The sequence below is a fragment of the Eschrichtius robustus genome, chromosome 4, assembly GCF_028021215.1.
Source record: "Eschrichtius robustus isolate mEscRob2 chromosome 4, mEscRob2.pri, whole genome shotgun sequence".
Classification (NCBI taxonomy): Eukaryota; Metazoa; Chordata; class Mammalia; order Artiodactyla; family Eschrichtiidae; genus Eschrichtius; species Eschrichtius robustus.
This window is the reverse complement of record NC_090827.1, coordinates 116,261,057-116,283,114: the sequence shown is the minus strand read 5'-3', so window position 1 is coordinate 116,283,114 and position 22,058 is coordinate 116,261,057. Positions and strand designations below refer to the sequence as shown.

General features: G+C 52.1%; 1 protein-coding gene across 1 annotated transcript in view; it reads left to right on the top strand.

Annotated features, from left to right (window-relative positions):
* Positions 1–22,058, top strand: part of C4H4orf50 (chromosome 4 C4orf50 homolog) — a 48,739-nt gene that overhangs the window by 2,377 nt on the left and 24,304 nt on the right. The window contains exons 2-7 of the mRNA XM_068541999.1: positions 2,427–2,565; positions 5,787–6,380; positions 15,308–15,419; positions 15,931–15,954; positions 16,502–16,629; positions 18,073–20,631. Coding sequence (XP_068398100.1) covers positions 2,427–2,565; positions 5,787–6,380; positions 15,308–15,419; positions 15,931–15,954; positions 16,502–16,629; positions 18,073–20,631 — 3,556 coding nt within the window. The remainder of the gene's footprint in view (positions 1–2,426; positions 2,566–5,786; positions 6,381–15,307; positions 15,420–15,930; positions 15,955–16,501; positions 16,630–18,072; positions 20,632–22,058) is intronic.

Below are 22,058 nucleotides of genomic sequence, written 5' to 3'. Positions count from 1 at the left end.
AGTATTTATTGCAAAACTAATGCAACCACGTTGTTAGAAATTTGAGAACGAGAACCCCACTCCCACCTCCATAACACTATCATTGCTGCAAATTCATTTACAATCTAAATGCAACGAAATTAATAATAGCTGAACACTTGTTGAGTGTTTACTCTGGGCTAGGCACTATTTACATGCTTGACACGTATTAACAGACTTAATCCTTAAAAATAAATTACTAAAAATGAAGTAATAGCAATATCCTCAATTTCTAGATGGGGAAATTAAGGTGTTGGCTTAAGTAACTTCTCCGTGGTCACACACCCGGCTACATGGGGGCGCTGGGACCACCCAGGCAGCCTGCCCGATTTATCCTGGTGGATATTCCCTGATGGAGTCTCCCAGTTCTGTAGCACTCTTTGCAGCTCTACACTGTAATATATATTTTTAAATTTGTCATTAATCAGTGAAAAATGGTACTTCATTGTCTAGTTCCTATTTGTGTGTGTATATGTTTCCTATGGCTGCTAAAACAAATTACTGCAAACGTGCTGCCTTCAAACAACACACATTCATTGCCTTTCAGTTCTGGAGGCAGAAGTCCTAAAGCAGTCTCACTGGGCTACAGTCACGGTGTCCGTAGGCCTGTGCTCTCTCCAGAAGCTGTAGGGGAAACCTGTGTCTGCCTTTTCCAGCATCTATAGCTGCATTCCTTGGCTTCTGGCCCCTCCCCATCTTCAAGCCAGCAGGGTAGCATCTTGCTTCAGTGGTCACATGGCCTCCCCTTCTGCCTCCCTCTCATGAGGACAGTTGTAATTGCGGTTAAGCCCACCCAGATAATCCAGGATAATCTCTCCGTCTCAAGCTCCTTAAGTTAATCACATCTACAGTCTCTTTTGCATCTTAAGGTAACATTCATAAGTTTCTGGGAGCAGGGCGTGGATATATTTGGGGGCTGTTATTCAGCCTGCCACCGTGAAAGTAGTCATTTTCTGCCTAGTTTAAGTATAGGGATAATACCAGAATTCAATATTGTCCCAGATTTAACATTTCAGATTGGTCTCAAAAACTAAAAAGTTAAACTTTTCTTTTCCCATTCAGATATCACCACGTTTTATAGTCAATCAGAAGGCACTCCACCCAAGCCTCTGACTGATTAATGAGCGGCCACTCCTCGGGTTCATTTTGGAAGGAACTTAATTTTAATCTACACAAGAGGGCACCCTCCCTTCTGTCACTCTAGAGACCCTCCCCCAGGGCCTCAAAACTAGAGCAGGAGAGGGGACTCTTGGCCCTATCATTAATAATAGTGACTCACTTTATTTAATCTTCACAACAACCCTCTGAGCAAGGTGCAATTACCTGTTTTACAGATGAAGATACTGAGGGTCATAGTGGTGAATGAGCCCAGTTAAGGCCTCATGGCAGGTAAGTGGCAGAGCCAGGAGGCAAAGCTAAGTCCTCACCCAGGGAAGTAGAGTCTGTCCTGGATGAGCAGGTCACCTGGTGTGGAGCTGGGTAAAGGAGTGAGGTTGTGCAGAGCTTGTCCGTGTAGGCTGAGAATGCACTTTCCACGTGCTTCATGGTCTTCTATTATAGAAGTGAGATTGGCACATTGAGGGGACTTGGATACTAGGTACCAGCAGGAGACAGACAAGTGAGTCTATGTGGCTCCTCCACTCCTCATGGGACCAGTAGGCAGATGTTCCTTCCGGCTTCCCTCCATTCACATGTGCTCCTCCTTTCTATGTAGCTGAGGTCAGGGCTCACTTCCAGCCTGGGTATTACTTTGCATATGACACAACTTCAGCACTTCCTGAAGTGCTGAAGACTTCAGGTGGCTTAGCCATCCCTAACTGTTAGGTCATTTCCAACCTCTCACTTTTGTAATCCAGAGATTAATTTTTTAAATCGCAGAAACCTTTTTTCTGCATTTCAGTCATTTCCTTAGAAGAGATTTGCAATAATTTAGCTTAAATGCGAGGCAACAGAGCACAGGGTTAAAGCATGAGTTTGGGAGCCATGCAGCCTGGACTCTATAATACTCTGTGACCTTGGGCAAGTTGCCCGGCCTCTCTGATCCTGTTTCCTCATGTGCGAAGTAGGGGGAAGGGAATCCACCTGTAAGGATTAATTGAGACAATGCAGATGTATGGTTCAGATGTTTGGTTCAGTCCTTCTTCATTGGTATGACCTGAACTGGGGATTACTGGTTTAGGGATGAGAACACTGTTAAGATTCCCAGTGCCTTATTATTCAGAAGAGGTCTCTGAAGTATTTTAGATCATCTTCAAAAAGATAGGTATGAATGTTTTACAAAATGTCATTTTGTCAGAATATCAAATTGGCCAAATAACAGAAGAAAAAAAGATGATCCTGGTGTCTGTGAAAACCTTAGGCCACGCTTACTGCATCCTGAGTAAGCGCCTTGCTGCTTCAATGCGCAGAATTCAGGAGCTGGAGCTGTCGGAGAGGAAACTCCTCCAGAAGGTGGACCAGTTGAGCGCCCTCGTATTCCAGGAGAGAAGTGCCTCTCTCCGGGCCCAGGAGCAGCTGGAGGTGCTGCAGGGGGAGCTCGCCAGCCAGGTACCGAGTCCCTCCTCCTCCTTTCCAGTACTTATTTCTTGTTCCAGCAGAGTCACCCCATAGGTTTGGACGTGGTAGCAGCTGGCCTTGAACATAGACAGTGGGGCGGAGAGCCTAGCCAGGAGGGGTAAGAGAGGTCCCAATTCTAACAGTGCAAGCAGGGGCCGCTGGACCTGGGCAAGGTCACGTGGCCTCCCTGGGCCTCGGCTGCCCCATCTGTAAAACGGGGCTCCCATCCTGTCCTGCCTGCCTCATAGGGCTCTGGCTGGGATCCACTGGGTGGCATGCAGGGGTTGTGCACTTGCTGAGAGCTCTGGCCAGAGGTTCCTTTCTGCGGACTTGGTGCCTGACATCAAGGGAGCCGGCTCTGCCCTAAGGACAAGGAGAGGACTGATGCGGGGTCTCTGCCCTCAGGAGCCGGCTTGCGGGCAGGGACACAGATGGGAAACAAGTAACTCCAAAGCTGGATGCTGGGAGCCATGGGGAATGTGGTGTGTGGTGGGGAGACAGAGTTGGTGAGGCCAGAGGGCTGCAGGGAGGACAGATCACCAGGGCCCCGGTATGACCCAAATTCTGGAGGCAAGGGGGAGCAGGACTTAGGGGGACCTTAGCAGGAGAGGCTCATAGTCAGAGCTTTTGGGAATATCACTCTAACTGCATGGGAGAGAGAGGCGGCAGGGGCAGGGGGCAAGTTAGAGCGTGATTGGAGAGGGAGTGGGTGGTTAAGAGGATAGGCTCTGGAGGCAGATGCCTGGAGCCAAACCCTGGCTCTGCTACTCATGAGCTGTGTGATCTAGGCCAAGTGACTTAACCTCTCTGAACCTCAGTTTCCTCATCTGTGAAATGGGAATGATACAGAACCAACCCCGTTCAATTGTTGTGTGGGTAAAGGAAGGTAATACGTGTAAAACACTCACAACGGTAAGCATTTGGATAGCCCTAGCTGCCTTCGTAATTACTAGTCTTTACTGAAATATTCCAGGGGAGAGATGATGAAGGCTGGAGGGCAGAGACTTGGCAGGCAGAGACCCAGAGATCCCGAGAGGCATCTGGTTTCAGTAAATTGCTACTCACAGGGCAGCACAGTGACTGTTAAATTGCAGGTTGACACCCGTCAGTGGGTTGTGAAATCAATTCCGTAACTCACAACCAGCATTTTAAAAATGGAATTGACTAGGAATTATGAAAGGGCACCACGTGTACGAAGGGGAGTGCTGTTTCCTGAAACTTCTGTTTCAGTTGTCAACACGTGCATATGTATAACGGGGCATGTTCTTAAATGTATTTTTTACCGTGGGAAGTAGTCCAGAAAGTTTGAAAAACACCAGATTGATTAGCTTTCAACTGAAATAGAAGTGATGCATGGAAAGATAAGAAGTTCAATTAATTGAAATTAGTCTTTGAGATGCCAGGGAGACATGCAAGTGCCACTTTTCCCCTTTGCATTGAACTTCAGGTGCAGAAAGTTGAGTTCATCCTCCTTGGTTCACAGCACATCATCGTCAGTGTCCGAGAGTTTTTAACCCGAGGTATAGTAGTGTTATGTGGGATCCCACCATCAAGAATGTAATCTCTCTGTGGAAAATCCTGTAATTAATATTTTTTGTCATGCCTTATATACATATAGGGTTTCCCAGGTGAAAAGACACAGTCCTGCAATCACCAGAGGTTCCTAGTATGATGGGGAGACAGAGGATGAGGGTGACAAGCAAGGGAAATGCCATTAGCGAGCTCGGGGGCACTGCAGGACCCGCAGTTATGTGGCCCACACACATTTCTTTATTGCATTCTCCTGTAATCTGGATGCTCCTGGGAATGTCCTGTCACAAAACCCCATTTCCAGATGAAGGGCAAAATTTCAGAGAGGTGAGGGGTCTGGCTTGGGTCCCCTCGGAGACCACTTGGCCGAGCTTCAACCCAGCCCAGACACTAACCCTCAATCTCTCCCCAGAACTATCTGCATTTCAGAGCATATTTTGCAGGAGTGCATGAACTCTGCCCTTTGTACCTGATATTTGCCAAATGGCAATTTGCCCCATTGTTGTCAATATTTGCAGTAATCCTTTGCATACAAAGACACCTCACTTCTGTGGTGACCCGTGGTCATTCCCAAAGGTGATAAAGGTAGACCCATCCAGGTGATGGGGCACTGTGCACCCAGCATCACCGATTACAGGATTCATACCATCGGGAAGACCCCCAGCAATTTTCCTCGCAGGGAGTCTAACTCCAATTTTATCTGCCCCAGTTCCCCCCAAAACACACTGTCAAACAAAGCCTGCCGGGCTGTTCCCAAGTTTCCTCTTTCCCATTTGCTCTTGCTTGTTTGTTTTGTCTTCTGCAAGCTCTCGTGGCTGTGACTGGGCATCGGCAGCAGGCACTAGCAGTTGAAAGAGAGCTTAACATGAAGGCAGTTCTACCCACTTGCATAAATTAATTCTGAAAATTAGGCAAGGACGCCCATTTTTGCAGTGCATGGGTCACCCCAGTCCAGCCTACAGCTCATGGGTGGGGGGGGGGGAAGGCAAGGTTTAAGAACAGGGAGATGTGTTCCTTGGACAGGCAGCGGGCCAAGCGGAAAAAGGAAAGGTCTTGAGTCAAGTACGTGGCGGTTCAGTGACTTTTAGTCATGTGACATTGTGCAGGTCACTTCTGAGTAGCTCCACGGGGCGTATTCACAGGAAGGAACAGCTGCTTTGACACTGGTGGTCTTGTCTCACCAGCCAGAAGTCATGGTCAGCTGATCCTTACTGGGCCAGGCATTAACCCTGTAGGCACTGGGAAATGGAGAGGTCTGGGAAGTTCTGCAAGTGGGGAAGTGGGGACACTCAGGGGGGTCCAGGTGGCAGCTCTTTACAAACTGGTGTGGGGGAATTACATGTTGGAACCACTGGCCCTCCCAGTGTGCACCAGCCCATCCCCATCCTGCCCGTTGCACAGTTTCCTTCCAAGAACTCGGGGAGCTCACGGGTGTGCAGGGCCCACACTAGGGGGAGGTGAGTAAGGCACTCGTCTCCTGGGCAAACTTTAAAGGGGCGCCAAAAAACAGTCATCGAGATAAATAATATTTTGCAGCAATGTCTTAACGCAAAAATTAATGCAAAAAGAAAAAGCGCGCTGAACAACAAAATATCGAAGTTTCAAATAAAGACAGGCTCAATGCGAGCTACGGTGCGTCCCCGGCCGCCTTCCTGACGCCCTCCTCCACCGCCAACCCGTAGGTTCAGGAGAAAGAGCGCGCGGCCCGGCGGCAGCGGTGGCGGCTGCGGCGGCTGCGGGAGCGGCTGCGGCGCAAGGACGAGGCGCTGGGGCGGCAGGCGGCGGCCCTGGAGCGCGGCCGGCGGATCCAGCGGCGTCAGCTGCGCCTGGCGCGCGAGCAGGAGCGCATCCTGCGGGCGCAGGTGCAGCGGCTGGAGCGGGACGTGCGGCGCCTCTGCCACGCCGCGGGCCTCCTGCTGGCCGAGCTGGACGCCCCGAACCCGGGTGGCCCCCGACCCCCGGGCCCGGCCAGTCTCCGGGGCGCTCCCGAGAAGGCCGCGGAGCCGCGCGCGCTGCGGGCCAGGGCCGAGCGCGGCGAGCGCGAGCGGAACCAGGCGGCGCGCCGGCTGCGGGAGCAGCGCGCCACCGAGCGGCTGCTCCGCGGGCAGCTGGAGGAGCTGCGCTGCTGCATCTATGGGCTGAAGCTGTCGGAGATCGGCCTGCAGGGCCAGGTGGAGGAGCTCGCCCAGCAAAACAGGTGCCTGCGAGAGGAGCTGGGAGCCCAGGCCCCCCGAGAGAGAGCGCTCAGCACGGCCCCTGCTGGTCACTGTAGCCTGGTAAGTGGCCGCAACCCAGGGCACGAGTGATTTTCTGCTTTTCTCTAACTTTCTGCTGCTTGGTCAAGTCACGGACTCTGTCATTCCCCAGTTTTCCTCTTCAACCACCCCTCCAACCCACCAGCCCCGTTCATCCATCCTTCATTCCATCCACCCATCTACCCACCTGGTGGCACCCATCCACCCCTACAACTTCACTCACCCGTTCACCAACCCAGCCACCTCACCACCATCCGTCCACCTGCTCAACCACCATCCACCTGTCCGTGCCCTCATCCACCGTCTTGTTTACCCACCCACCCACTCCTCTATCCACACTCCATCATCCCTTTCACCCGACCATCTGCTTGTCCATCTCTCCTTGCAGCCACTCTCCAGGCAGCCAACCAGCTACCCTTCATCCCTCATCGTCTGTTTCCTCCTGTCCGTCCATCTATCTGACATTTGATGGGTCCCTGCCTGTGCCAGGCCCCGTGCTGGGCGAGCTCCTCCACGTGCAGTATGACATTAACTGTCATGGTCTCGTGACTTCCACCCCGATCCACTCCTCCCTGGGAAAGCGATCACCCTTTCCCACCTCCCTCACAGCTCCAAAGGTGACCACGGTCCCAGCGTGCCGGTGCTGTACGTGCATCTTCATTTCTCCTTCTTTAGACTGTGAGCCCCTTGAGGGCAGGTCCAGGTCAGATGGCTTCTGTAGCGGCCGCCCCAGCAGCAGCACACAGGAGGCCCTCAGGACTGTGCAGCAGAGAACATGCAGGGTTCGGCCCCTTTCTGGTTCTCCTATTTGCTAGCTGTGTGACCCCGAGCAAGTTTCTTAAGCTCTGGAGCCGAGAGCAGGCTGGACACTGGTGTTATCACCTAACTGATAGATGAGCAAAAACTTACCGTTTAATATACTCCTGCCATGTGCTTGGCACCCTACGGTGTTTTCAAAGGCATCATTTAATGCTCATAAAACTGTAAAGCAGGTACTATTAATGTCCCCACTCCACAGAGAGGAGGCTGAGGCTCAGAGAGGCAGTGCACTGACCTGTTGTCACACAGCTCAGAAGAGGCAGAACTAGAATTTGATCCAAATTGGATATGAGTCCAGAGTGCTTTGTTTCTCTTGCACCAGGCTGCCTCCCTGTAAAGGGAAAGTTAACTCAGCTCCCTCCAAGAGATCAAGATTCCACTGGGTTAATTTGCATTTAAGGAAAAATAAGGGAGCCACCTTAGCCCAAAGAAGATTACTCATTAAAAAAAACAAATCAAATTTATCTTCGGACCTGGACAACCTATTTCAAATTAACTGGAACTTTAGTTTTCTCAAGATAATGAAGTGTATCCTGCCTAGATCATTTTAATAATGAGTTTATCTGTGGTTATATTTTATCTTTTTAGTACTTCATCCTACTCATGTTACTTCCGCGTGTCCTGTTCGTTCTTCCTCCATTATGTTCATCAGGTAAAAGGAATACAGTGTACCTTTAATATTGGCACCTTGTTGTAATTTCAGAAAATAAATCGTGTAGAGATGGAAATTGTCATTTAGAATCCTTTCTGTAATTTTCCTAAACGTAAGATTTTAATTTAGGCTGTTGGCTTACATCCTTATTCTCCCAATCTTTCTGTCTTCCCGTGCACTGCTAACTCTTTCTTTTATCTAAGGAAAAGGGTGAATACCTAAATATTTTAGAGATGCCTCCTAATGTTTTGTACATTTTGTGTTCTCTCATTTAATCCTTAGTACAGCCTTGCAAGCCAGGTGCTATTATCCCACTGACTAGATGGAGAAACTGAGACCCAGGAGGTCAAGTAACTTGACCACAGGCATGCAGCTCCAAAGTATTAGGGCCAGCAAGGGGACACGGGCCAGATCAAGGCTGTGACTCCAAGATGCTGTCCTTACCTTAAGATGCTGGGGCCAGCGTTGGTTCTTGCGGAGTTTGGGGCAGTGTCAGTGGCTGCGTTTGGCAGCTTGTGTGCCATCAGTTATAAGCCCCTTGTTGACATGCATCTGTGACCTTCTCAGTGTTTCATGCCTTATCATTTAAAAGACCCAATGCCCAAGGAGAACTGCATGCTCTCAAGACTTTGCTGGAGGCTGCTGTGCACAGTCAAAAGTCTCTCAAAAACTCCTTAAATTTCCCATAAAGTGTGGTCCGCATCCAGTTCTGCCTCTATAGCATCCGGAGAAGCCAGCCTGTTATCAGATGAGCAGCGGAGGAAGCAGGGGCCCGTGGAATAGAAAATGCTGATCCTTAAACATGGGAGCCGTACACACTGGGGTGAGACGCTCATGCTCTAAAATGGCAGGTGGGACCCGGAGTGGCCAGAGGCAGTGGGTTCTGCTGGGTGAAGGGGTAGCAGCACTTGCTGTCTTCTGAGTGTGTCAGAGTGAAGAGCCCATGGGAGCGTGAATGCAAGAGCCCTTTAAAGATGGAACACATGTCGGTTACCATTTCAGCATAGAGTGTCATGGGACGGTCACTGCTCCTGGCTTTTAGCAATCTAAAATGGCAGCCTGTGAGCATCCGGGCTGGGAGAGTGATATTAGCAAGGGCTTGCTTTGGCCGTCGGTGTCCATTTCATCGTGGTTTGTGCATTTCCTGTGTGGCTTGCTCTCACTTCTGGAAAGTGGCTCCCATCCCCTTGCTGATGATCTCTCCAAGGGGGCTCGGCACCAGGGTGACCAGCTTCTTGCTCCAGCTAGACGTTAGCAGTTCTCCCAGATGGAGACAAGCAGGGCTGAGTTCCCCCAACTGGTGGGCCTGGAGCCTGGCCCTGCCTTCTAGGAGCCCTGGGAGCCTTGCCAGTCGTTTATTTCTATGCCTCAATTTCCTTATTGAGCAAATAGAAACGTAGGTGCTATGAGAGTTTCCTGGGGCTACCCTAGCAAAGAACCACAAACTGTGTGGTTTCAACAATAGTCCTGGAGGCTGGAAGCCCGAGATCGAGGTGTGGGCAGGGTCGTTCCTTCCGAGGCCTGTGAATGAAGATCTGTTCCGGGCCTCTCTCCTTAGCTTGTGGGCGGCCGTCTTCTCCCTGTGTCTCATTGTCTTCCTTCTATGCATCTCTGTGTCCAAATGTCCCCCTTTTATAAGGACACCAGTCATATTGGATTAGGGCCCACCCGAATGACCCCATCTTAACTTAATCAATTGTGTCTCTATTTCCAAATCAGGTCATGTTCTGAGGTCCTGGGGGTTAAGAGTCAACTTAGGAAGTTTGGGGGGGACACAGTTTAACTCATAACAAGTACCCTCCTGGATGCACCATTATGAGGCCCCATGAAACGGTAGAACTGTCGGTTCTAGTTCCTTGATGTGCTTCTTCGCCGGCTCCATGGGGGTACAAAACGATTCCTATATTTATGAGGGAGTCTTTGCACTAGACGCCATCTCTGGTGCTCTACATCTGTTGTCCACTCATTTTGTCCCTCAACGACCTTCAAGGGAGGCACTATTTTTTACCCCCATTTTACAGATGAGGAAGTGGAGTCCCAGGGTCCCACAGATATTAAGTGGTGGGGCAGGATTTGCACCCTGGCAGGCTGACCCTGAGATGACCCTGTGAGTGCCATGCTCTGCTCCTTCGATAACTAGTGGTCAGTGGGTCCCAAATCAGCATTTAACGGGTGCCGTACAACGAGGTGTACTCGGGCTTGGGCTTGGTACCAGGGCTGGGAAGTAAGACAAGACCCCTGCCTGCACGGGATGACAAGACTGCCTGGAGAAAGAGGGTGCAGACAGAGGAAGGGGGAAGGGGCCTGACAATCTGTGGGTCACTGTTGGGGATCTTGGTGTTTGGAATGGGGAATGGACCCAGGGCCACAGGGTATGTCAGAGTCTTCCAAACTGTCCTACTCTCAGAGGGCAGTGACAGCCCCGACTCTGAGCACCTTGGAGTCGAAAAGGGCCACCTTGAAAGGAAGAAATCCTCCAGAGAGCGCGCTGGAGATATGGGAAATGCCAGCCAGTCACCAGCTCATGGGGCAGCATGGCTTGCAATTTTAAAGTTAAAATGCTAGAATCTATTGATAACAACACTGTAAAGCTAGATGGTGTCCCTCAGGTCTTGGTCTGGCCCGTGGCCATGGCTGTGCATGTATGAAGTTGTACTCAGTGTTCTGAGAGCATTGCATGCATGCATGCATGATTTCCCAAGGCTGACAGTGCATTTCCAAAGGGGCAGGACTCAGAATGGTTAAGAGCCACGTGGCAGATCTTCAGCACCTTTCTCTGGATAACGGTGTAACCCCCAAACGATCTCTTTTCATAAGCCCCCAGCAGCTCCATCGCCTTGGGATCCAGCTCCACTTCCTAACCACAGCATTCAAGGCCCCAGATGCTCTAGCCGCTGACTCCAGGCTCACTGCCTACCCCTTCCTCCCACCCTGCCTGGCCACCCTGAGGTCCTGCAGGTCCCTAAATATGCCACGCTCCTCCAGCCTGCTTACTTTCCCTGTGTCTAGAGACTTCTACTGTCTGCTCCCCACGGCCCCTTGGTAAACCCCTGCTTCTTTTTCTCCATTTGGTGAGAATGTCTCTTCCTCCAAGAAGACTTTCCTGATTTTATGTCAGCTCCTTCCCTCGTTGGTGCCCCCATCATGACATGACCCACCTCTGGTGACCTTAATTCTCACTGTGCTGGGCCTGGCTGCCCACCCACCCCCCCATAGCTGTGCCTTCATCGTCATCACCAACTGGGTCCGATTCAGCAATAAATCCCAGCCCCTGCCCACAGGCTGTGGAATACTTGGTGAGCAAGTGACTCAGTGAATAAATGGCCAAAAGAAGATATTTGCTCCATTGCCCATGGGAAATGGAAACTTCCAGCCGAAGGGACCAGCCTAAGATGGCAATGCTGGGAAGTGAGGTATAGAAATTGGGAAACGAGAGGGAGGTCTAGCCCCAGGGATGTGTGTATCATATTGAAAATCATTACAAATTATTAGGGTGCCTCCAACCCAAACCAGCCCCTTGGTTACATCTGATGTGTGTCATGGTGTGATTTATGGTGAGGGTAATCGTTATGAGAAGATATTTTATTTGATTCCTATTTATAAAGCACTTCCCCAAACAGGATTTCCTTGATACTGGGAGGTAGCCAGGCAGGGATCAGTGATTTTGTCCCCAACCCCACAGAAGAGGCACATGCCTTGCCCAGGATCACACAGTTTATAGTTTCTAGAACAAGTTGCTTGGAGCCCAGGTCCCCAAAGGAACGGCCATTGCGAGGACAAACGCCCAACTCGGGGAGGAGTTTGGGGAGGGGGTCTCTGATCAGAATCCCAGGTGAAAGAAAATTTAAGAGGACTCTGGTTTGCAAGAGAAGCAAAGCTATCTGCAAATGTGTCCAAATGCTTTTTAGCAAGCGTGCACTGGGCATCCTGTATGTTCCAGGCACCGTGCCGGCCACTGGGGCTGGGGAGGCGATCCTGCTCTTCAAAAGTTTGTAGGGGAGATAGACACAGGAGCAGAAAGGGCAATTTGGGTGATGACCGCTGCAGCAGGGGACACCCTGGGGCAGTGGCCCGGCCTGGAGGGTAACAAGGAGGCTCATATAAAGAGATTAAAAGTCACTCTCTTATAATGTCAGTGTCAGGCTGTCATCCCAGAGCTGAGACCCCGCTCCTTGTGACAGTGGCCTCAGGAATGCGGGCTGCTCAGGCCAGCTTCTCGGCCCCAGTGATGTGAGTAGAGCGACCCCTGGTGGCGGGTATTAGAATCTCTTCATTGTTTCCTGAGTCCAGGCAGCCCGTTCCTGCTCAAAGCTTGCACCTGAGCAGAAGTGCCCGTTGCACATTTGTCACTCACTCCTGCAGCAAGCAAGGGCTTTAAAACAGTTTCGATAATGTCAAAAAACAAAACATAGGCAAAAGCCACGAACATACAAATAACATAAAAAGGAAATACAGATGGCCCGTGGTCTTACAAAAAAGGTCCATTACTTAAAAAAAAAAAAAAATACGAATGAGCAAAACCTCAAGATTCCACTGTATTCTGAATATTTGTCATATATTAAAAGTACCTCAATACTGTTTATAGTTGGTAAATATTGGAAACAACCTAAATGTCTGATCAGAGGGACCTGATTTGGTAAGTGAAGGCATTCCTTACATCAGAGATTATTCGGCAGCCCTAAAACACCACATTACAGAAGAAGTTGTGGAGAAATGATCCTTCGATACCATCACATGAAAAATGCACAAAGCAAAAGTCAACATTTTGTAGAAACAGGCTTTTGGAAGAATTTAAATGTCTATGCATAGAAACAAAGCCCAGAGGGATATATTTTCACACATTTGTCATATTTGTGTTTGGATATCACTGTATTCCTCATTTTCTTCTTTCAAAATAATTACACGTTAAAACTAAAGCCAAGTAAAGTAACAGGCAAATGCTCCTGTGAGTGTTGAAAAGCAGGGAGGGCTGGCAACACTGAGCAGAGGGGGGCAGGAAGGGGGAGAGAAGGCCCGGATCAAGTTCGGAGACCTGAGTTCAGGTCCCGTTCTCCCACTGTGTGTGCTATGTGACCTTGGACAAGTCACTATCCCTCTCTGAGTATTGATTTCATCACTTGTGACATGAAGCGGGTATAGCATCACCTCGGAAGTCCTCCCCTGGATGTTTGCTCCTCGAGGCAGGGGTCTGTGTGTGTTACCCATGGCTGTGTCCCAGCCCCAGGACAAAGCCTGCCACATAGTAGGTGCTCAGAAAGTATTTGTTGAACTGAATGGAAGTCAACTTGGGTACTGGAGCAAAATCCAAATAGCAATGAACAGCAGAACGATGGTGGCCTTCGACACTGCCCTCCGCCTCCCCTTCATCTGTTCCCTCCTCCTTCCTTCTGCTTCTCTCTCTTGCTTGCTCTCATGTCTTTGAATTTCTGTCTCCCTTTTTGCATCCTATTTCCTCTCTTTTTTTTCTTTCTCATTTGCCTTCTCTCCTTCCTTTCTCTTGTGCCTTCTCTCTCTCTCCATTTTTCTCATCTCCACCTCCTTCCAATAGCGATTTTAAGTTCTTGACAAAAGTGTTTAATTCTGATCAAGTGGGACGCCAATGGAGAAAACCATGAGGTACCGCAAGGTCTGTGGGCAGAAGGCACCTGTGGCAGGTTGGCCGGGCCCATCTGGATGCAGAGCAGGGCTGTGCCCAGACCCCTCTGGTTTTCATTGGTCTTGGCTGGGGCCCTGTTCTGGTACTTGTTAAAAGCTTCTGGGTGATCCTAAGGTGTGGCCAGGGTCTGGTCTCCCCTGGTCTCTGAGGAGAACTGGACAAGACACAGACTGTCACACAGTAACTGGAAGGTCACAAACTTGGGGCATGAGGAGGAGATGCTGCGGTGAGGGAGGGGCTTCATTTGGGGGAGGCTCAGGGAAGCCTCATTAAGGATCCAGCCTTTAAGTTAAGCCCAGAAGGGAGCAGCTGGGCCAGGCAGAAGGGTGGGGAGGAGAGGTGTAGGCAGCAGGCACTAGGGGTGCAAGGCCCCGAGGCAGGAGGGAGAAGGGTCCATCCAAAGAGCAGAGATGGGTGTGGTGAGGCCGGGCAGGCAGGGGTTTTATCTTTCAGGGCCGTGGGAAGCATGGAAGGGTTGGAAACGGGAGGGCAACCTGACCCAGTTTCCATTTCAGTGCAATTGCTTGGCTGCCGAAGGGTGTGGAAAGGAGGGGCAGAGAGCCAGGGGCAGGGAGGGCTTTGCAAGGAGGCAGCCTGCCACCAGTACCCTTCCCAGGAGGATGCGCCAGGCAGGCAGGAAGAACCGCGTGCTCAGAGGCCAGCAGGAACCAGGGTGGGGGGACAAGGAGGCACTGAGAGAGGAAGCCAGGACCAGGAGGGTCAGGGGCTGTGGTGACAGCCCTGGACGGCCTCCCGTGCCTAACTGCAGCACAGGAGCTGATCCCGTGGACTGAGTGGGGGAGGTGAGGGGGGACTTGCAGGTCAGAGGGTCCCTGGCAGCTGCAGGAAGGATGGGAGGGGAAGCAGGAGGCCCAGTTAGTGGCCAACGCAGGGGTCTGCTGAGAGCAGGTGAGGACCTGGGGATGGGGACGGGGCATGACCTGTCCATTTCCGTTTCTCCCTCCCCTAGAAGAGCACCTGACCCACAGTAGGAGCTTAATAAACGTTTGCTGAATAAATGCACGGCGAGTCTGAAATGTCTGCCTTTCTGCAGGTTCTGCTATCCATCCAACTGTCAAACCTTTATTAAGCACCTAGTGTGTGCCAGGCTGGAGTGACAGTGCAGACCTAATGAAGGCCAGTTTCCTTCCTGAACGACCTCAGGTCTAGTGCGGGAGCAGGTGGGAAGCAAACAGCACCCCTTAGAACCGGGCTAGGCGTACCCGGGGCAGTGGGAACCTGCAGGAGACTTGTGCCCTGGCCCCTCGTGGTGGCGGCTGGAGCTGCAGTCAAGGTGCTGCCTCTAACGTGCTCTGCGGGGCGGGGGTGGGCGTTGGGCTAGGGAAGCTCCTTGCTGCACCCCAGCTTGCCTTTTGGGGTGCGATCCAGAGGAGGAGGGCGCCGCCCAGAGATGCGTGGCTGGGGCGTTTGGGGCCTGTGGACAGTTGAGGGACAGGACTGCCCGGAGGCCAGGGCAGCCTCCCACCTCGGGTGGATACAGAGGGAACTTCCGCACCGGAAGGAGAGGGGACTGGAGCCTTTGGTGCCACCTTGGGGGGCCCAGAAAAATCTTGGCTGAATGGACAGGCTCCTCATTGTCTGCTAAATGGAGGCTGGGTGCTCACAGGAGGCAGTTTGGTTGGCAGGACCGAGAACGCAAGACCAGGGCCCTGTGGCCAGGGCATTGCCCTCTGCTGTCCTCACCTGGGGAGGGGATCCAACTCCCTCCTTGGAAGGGACTTGGCTGGGACAGGCTTGGAGGGTCCCTTGCAACCAGGGGCACTCACAGCTGTCTTGTCTTCTTGTGTTTTTTTCCTCAAGGACGCCCTGGGCTGTGTTCAGGATGAATCGCTGCACCTGCCCTGGGAGGAGGCTCCGGATGCCTGTGGAAACCGAGGCCCCGACGGGGCCCCTTGTCCAAGGGGCTCGGCAGGTGCGTGGGGGGGCCCTGCATGGATATCCACTGACGGGCCAGCTCTCTTAGGACATCCTGATGACACAGCAGGGTGGCGGTCCCTACTCTACAGACAGGAAGCTGAGGCTCAGAGAGGTAGTGTTGCTTGCTTGATGCCACACAGCTGGGAAAGGTAGGAGCAGAGTCCACAATGCCCACGGCAAGGTCTGTGACTTAGGCTCAACCCGACATTTAGGCTCACTCCCTCAGCCCTCAGAAGGGTGCCAACCAGCGACGCACGTGCCAGCCTCAGGCAGCAGGGGTCCCTTCGGGGGGATTTGTCTTCGCAGAAGACCGTGTCGTGACCAGGAGCTGTTCTATTCCCCGCCCCCGCCCCAGTGACAGCTCAGGTGTGAGACGAGTGTGAAGTCTGGGAGTTGCTGGGACCCCCTTATCCCTAAGTTGTCCCTAACGGGAACCAATATCTCTGCTAATAGTCTCGGGTGCAGCTTCCAGGGTCCCTGCTGCAAAAGCCACTGCACGCAGGGAGCCCCAAAGCCACGGTGTCCAACTGGCCGTCTGTGGTTTATGTACAGTTTTCCAAGGTGAAATTCAACTTAAGGATGAGGGGGTCAGTTATACCCAGCAGGGCTGTTGACCAGCAAAGCTGACCTTTCCCCTCCATCCCATTTCTGGGGAACAGAGCTGACAAGTCAAACGAGGTCAGGTTTGTCCTTGGGGAAGGGGGCAGGGCGTGCCTGGCAAAGCCTGGGTATCAACACCTCTGTCTCCGTGCTGACTGTGAGGGGCTGGGGGCCAGGGATTCTGACCCTGTGTGACCGTGAGGGTGCGGGGCCGGGGAGATGTCGTGGGCTTCGTGGTCAGAAGAGGTGGCTTCCAGACCCGATTCTGTGGCTCATCAGTGGATGTCGTTCCCCATCTCTGAGCCTGGGTTTCTCACCTGACAGGCAGTGGTGGCCAGTAGGCCACTTTTGGAGGCTCAAAGGCCCTGAGTCATGAGAAGTGCTGTCTCATCCTAACAGCAGATGGCACTGCTGGTGGCAATCATGGGAAAACTCCTAGGAGGGTCTTCTTAACTCTCGGGTCCTGTCATTTCCCAGGCCAGCCCTCCGAGGGGCCCCGCGCCTGGGACTGCATTGGGGCTGGACAAGGCACCGCTGTCTTGATCCCAGGCCCGGAGACCACGGATAAGCTCCCAGGAGACCTCGCAGGATCTGACCGTGGACAGGTGAGGCCAGAGGCTTTCTGCGTGCCTGGGGTGCCAGCTGGGTCTGATCAGCCCTACTGTGTGTGCTGCACGGTGTGGCCACCATGCAGAAGGTGGGAGAAGGAGGTAAAGAAGCTTGGGGTTTGGAAGAACATTCTGTATATAATTGAGAGGGAGATTTGAGCCTTGGTTGGGGAGTGGGCAGGAAGGCTGTGTGCCCCAGCTGTGTGCCCAGACCCAGCTGCCACGTAGCAAACTTCATCTCATTGAAGCCTCCCTGCCAGCGATGGGGCAGGAGCCATGATCTCCCGTTCTACAGAGGAAGAAGTCGTGATTTCCCAAGGCCTCACAGCCCTCTAGGGGACTGGGGTCCTCACGTCTCCACAGCCCACACTCTGCACCACACTCTGCCCTGCGGGTCAAGAGCCTGGTTCCAGCCAGCCCTGATGCGGTTCTGAAGAGAGGGGGCTTTCCTTGCTCCCCTACTTTCATTCATTCACCTCCTGCTCTGAGCCACTGCGTGGTGTGCTGTGTCACACCCAAGGTGGGAAAAGAGCCGAGAGCAGTCCCTGGGGTGGGGAGAGCTTCATAGAAAAGCTGGGGAAGTAGTTAGACAGACAGGAAACCAGGGATGGACAGCGAAAGGGCAGGCCAGGTACGAAGACCCGCCAGGTAAAGGCGGTGAGGCTGGGAGCGCTGCGAGGTGGGAGTGCGGTCGTGGTCGCGTGTGAGCCGAGGGCTCCTACTGAGCCTGGATGAAGCCAAGTTTCATCTCCTGGGCCTCAGCCCAGCCTGGGTTTGTTCTCTGAGTCGGGCCAGTCCTCCTCTCTGGTTCAGCTCATTGAATAAGTAAATATAAAAAGATATTCAAAAACTATCTATGAAACACCTCCTGTGTGCCCGGGACTATTCTAGGCAGATAGTCTACACCGTGCTGTGCACTAGAGCCTTCCGCAGTGCTGGCAATATTCTGCACCTGTGCGGTCCAGTGTAGTAGCCATGAACCACGCGTGGCTTCTGAGCCCTTGAAACGTGGCTGGTGTCACTGCAGAACTGAGTGTTAACTTTCACTGAATTGCTTTAAATTGGAAGAGCCCCATGTGGCCTGTGCGGCTACCGTATTGGACAGTGCAGGGCTGTGGGAGGAGTTAAACAATACACACACACATATCCTACATGATGTGAGCGAGGGTAGGGCGCCACAGAGGGAGGGAAAGGGGATGAATGGACAGACAGTGGTGCAAGAGGTCAGCAAGGCCTTTTTGAGGAAGTAACGTTTGAGCTGAGATGTTAATGAAGCCAGAGGGTGAGCCGTGGCGGGGGGCAGAGGCCCTGGAGTGCTAACAGACCTGGGGTGTTAGGAAGACCTGTATGGCTGGGTGAGGAGATGAGGTCAGAGCGGTGGGGAGAGGCTCTGTGGGGCAAGGGGCCGCTTCACCCCTTCTCTTCTCTTCCCTCCCCTAGTTTACTCCGGCTGAGCCCGGCTTGGGTGAACAGACGCTCCTTCTCATCCGTGGCTGTCCCCCGGGGCAGGACATGGACGGCTCAGTCCTCCCGGCGGAGCTGGCCTGGGTTTCAGAGCAGACGCTAGCAGCCACCCCGGCCCAGGTGTCCTTCCTCCCAGCGCGGACATCCACACGCCCTCCCTGGGGGCAGGCTGGGGACTCAGCTCCCCTGCCACTGCCGCGGCTGCTCCTGGAAGATTCCCCGGAAGAACTGCAAGCCCAGCAGGTGCTGGAGGCCAGGCCCCCGCCTGCTCCCTCCGCTGCAGGGCGCCCCAGCCGGGATCATCACCAGGCAAGGAGCCACGATGCCTCCATCTGCCCGGAGTCCCCATGCACTTCAAACCACCGATTTCCCAGCAGAGGGCCCAAGGATCTAAAAGACTCTCGCAAGGAGGGAGGAGGAGCCCCAGGGTGGAGACCGGAGATGCGGGGGGTGAGGAGGGCTGGGGGCAGGAAGGAGGACGACCTCGGTGACAGGACTCAGTCAAGTCAGGAAAGCCGTGAGAACCTGAGCCTGGAGGCTGGTGTCAGGGCCCCAGAGGGTGGACGGAACGAGAACGGGGCTTCTGAACCCCCGGCTGCAGCCTCCTGCCCTGGGCCCAGGTGGGACCTTCCACTGCCCCTTCTTCAGGGGGAGGCCTCAGTGTCAGCGGAGGGTCCTGAATCCCTGAGCAGGAGGGGGCGGGGGGAAGGGCATGTCTGGAGCCTCCCAGAAGGAGGAGAAGAGGGAGAAGGAGGAGAAGGGGGAGGAGGAGGGCTTTCATCATCAGAGGAGGAAGAGGCCGCCACAGCTGCCTTCTCCAGGGCCCACGGCACCAACGGGCCGCCTCCGGCAGGTGCTCAGCCCCTTGCAGAGCAGGACAGAGCCATCAGGAGAGTTCCGGGCAAGGAGGAAGACGACGTGTGGTCTGGAAATACTCTGCTTCTCCCAGAGGAAAGCCCTGAGGACAAAGGACAGGAAGAGGAAGAGGAGGAGGGATTGTCGCATCTCCAAGGGTCCAGCCCGGGCCACAGGGATGTCCAGGAGGAGCCTGGCTCTGAGGACTGTGAGGCCAAGGAAATGCTTTTCCTACCGCAGGAGGGAGGTTTGCCACCCTCTCCTGGATTGGCTTTATGGCCCGAGGGGGCCCGAGCTACCAGTCACCCCCGGGCTCCGAGCAAAGGCCGTGAGGGATCTGCGTTAAAAATAGAGGAATTTGAAAAGGAGATGGAGGCTTGTTTCCAGCAACTCTCCATCCTGAAGCCTGGGAGTGGGGGGCATGGCCGGAAAACTTCCTCGTTGGCAGGAGAGAACTGGAGCTTTGCTCGGAGATGGCACAGCTGCCAGGAGGACGCGTATCCTCAGCAGACTTTGGCAAACCAGGATTTGGATATTGGTTATGCCGAGGAAGCAAACCCCAAGGAGCCTGATGAAGATGTTAAGCCGGGAGAGACTGAGGCCCTAGGAACTGGCGAAGTTCTTCCAGGGCCGGTGCTGGATTTGGTCAACCTGAGCCCCGGCCCTCCAGAGGGGCCCTCCGAGAGGGGTCGGAACCAGCTCTCGCAGCAGCCGAGAGCCCTCGAGAGAGCAAGGAGGAGGTTTCGTCAGCTCATTTCTGGATTGAAGAAGGAGAGAAGCAGAGTTTTACGTGAGAACGCCAAGCTTCAGGGAGATCAGGAGCGATGCCGCAGAAAACTGCGTGTCCTGGAAAAAGAGAGGGAGAGGAATGTGAAAAAAATATCCGCGCTCAAACAGGATAATGGCGTGCTGTTAGGAGACATCTCTCACGTAAAGAGGGAGCTGGACCAGTACGTGCAGGTCATTTCTGACCTTGAAGACTGTAACAGGAAAAGTTACTGCAAAATTTCTGAGCTCGAAGAGGAAAACGAGAGATTGAAAGGGCACCTTGGGCAGCTCCGGAAAGCCATGTCTGCGAGCATCCGAAAATCCAAAGGCGTGATGGAGTGCATCACCCTGGAAAACAGGGAGCTCAGTGCACTGATTTCGGAGCTTGGGGTCAATTATAAAGAGCTGATAAAGGATATAGTGCTGGGAATAGAAGACATGATCCAGTCCCTCAGAGGGGAGAACGAACACCTTCTACAAAGGATCCGAGTCCTGGAGGGGGAAGTCGTGTCGGGGAGCAGCACAGATGAGGGACCTTTGGTGAGAGCAGAGGAGTACCTCCAGGGAAAAAACACGATGGTGGTGGACCAGGGGAATGCTGTAGAAAGGGGGGTGCAGGTGACTCAGCTTTCAGGGCAACTGACTGCAAGGGGCCCTGGGCCACCCTCGGAGCAGGAAATGGGTCTGACTGGAGGGTGGACAGGACCTTGTTTAGGCCTGGAGAATTCCAGGTGCGGTGCTGATTCTCCTGCTACATCACTGGTCTGGGGAAATGCCGCAGGATCCAGTGCCCTGCAACGAAACACTGATGGGGCAGGAGTGAAAGAAGTGCATTTGGAGAAAGACGACAAAGGACCACGGTGTTCTGCCGACCAAGGGCGAGTTCTGAAGTCCCCACACAGTGGCCCCCAGGTAGGTTGACTCTGTATGGCTGTTTAATCATCTTGCTGACTTATCGCACTGACCACACCCTTTACTACCGTGTCCTCCAGCAGCCCTAGGAGGGGGGAACAGTCACCACCCCCATTTCCCAGATGAGAAAACGTGGGCACAGAGAAGTTAAGTGACTTGCCCAGAGTCACACAGCTAGGAGGGGTTGAGCCCAGACTCTACCTGGGCAGTCAGGCTCCAGAGTCTTTATTCTTACCCTGGACAAGATAATGCAAGTCTGCCCCTCTGCTCAGGCTGTTCAAATTGGTATCTGGTGGGACATGGAGTGGGTGTTTACACTTTAAGATTAGAGCTTTTACTTTCAGACCAAGGAGTTTTTCAAGCAGCTCAAGTTATAATTCTGCACATTGAGTCTTTTTTTTTTTTTTTTGGTATTTATGTATTTATATTGAGATATAATTGATATCTAACACTGTGTAAGTTTAAGATGTGCAATGTGTTGAGTTGATACATTTCTATATTGCAATCTGATTACCACCATAGCTTTAGCCAACACCTCTATCACACTGAATACTGGGTCTTGAAAGTAGAGAGCTGTGGGCTTTAGAACTCAGTCAAACAGGTTCAAACCCAGCTCTGTGCTGACTACATCCGTGACTTCTCTGAGTTGTTTTCCTCATCTGTGGACAATGCTCGACTTTCAGGACTGCTAGGATGAAATTTATTTTTCCAGTGGTCTTGAATGTGTCTGTAGGATATTTAGTGTTGAGTCCTTTGTATATATTCATATCCGATCTCTCTGCCTCTCTGTCTCTGTCTCTCTGTCTCTGTCTCTCTCTCTTTCTCTCCAATTTTATCAGTCATTTCACAGGATCATTTTTTGGTTTTATTGATGTTCTTTATTGTATGTCTGTATTTTATTTCATTGGTTTCTTCTAATATCTTCATTGTTTCCTTTCTTCTACTTTCTTTTGGTTTAATTGGCTGTTCTTTTTCTGGCTTCTTGTGTTGAAAGTTTGGATCATTGATTTTCAACTGTTCTTCTTTTGTGATTTATGCATTTAAATCTATGCATTTCTCTCTAAGCACTGTTTCTAGTACAACCCACACATTTTGATAAGTTGTACTTTTTATGTCTGTTCAGTTCAAAGTTTAGCTTCTAATTTCTATTGTAATTTCTTCCTTGACCCACGGGTTACTTAGAAGTGTGTTGTTGAATTTCCAAGCATCTGTAGAGTTTTTTAGTTATATTTTTGCTATTGATGTCTAGTTTTATTTCATTGTTGTCAGAAAACATACACTATATTATTTTCATCTTGAGATTTTTTTCATTGACCATGTTATGGTCTATTTTGGTAAATATTCTATGTGCCCTTGCAAAGAATGAATATTCTGCAGTTGTTGGGTATTAATTAGCCCAAGCCGATTAATTATGCTAATCAAATCTT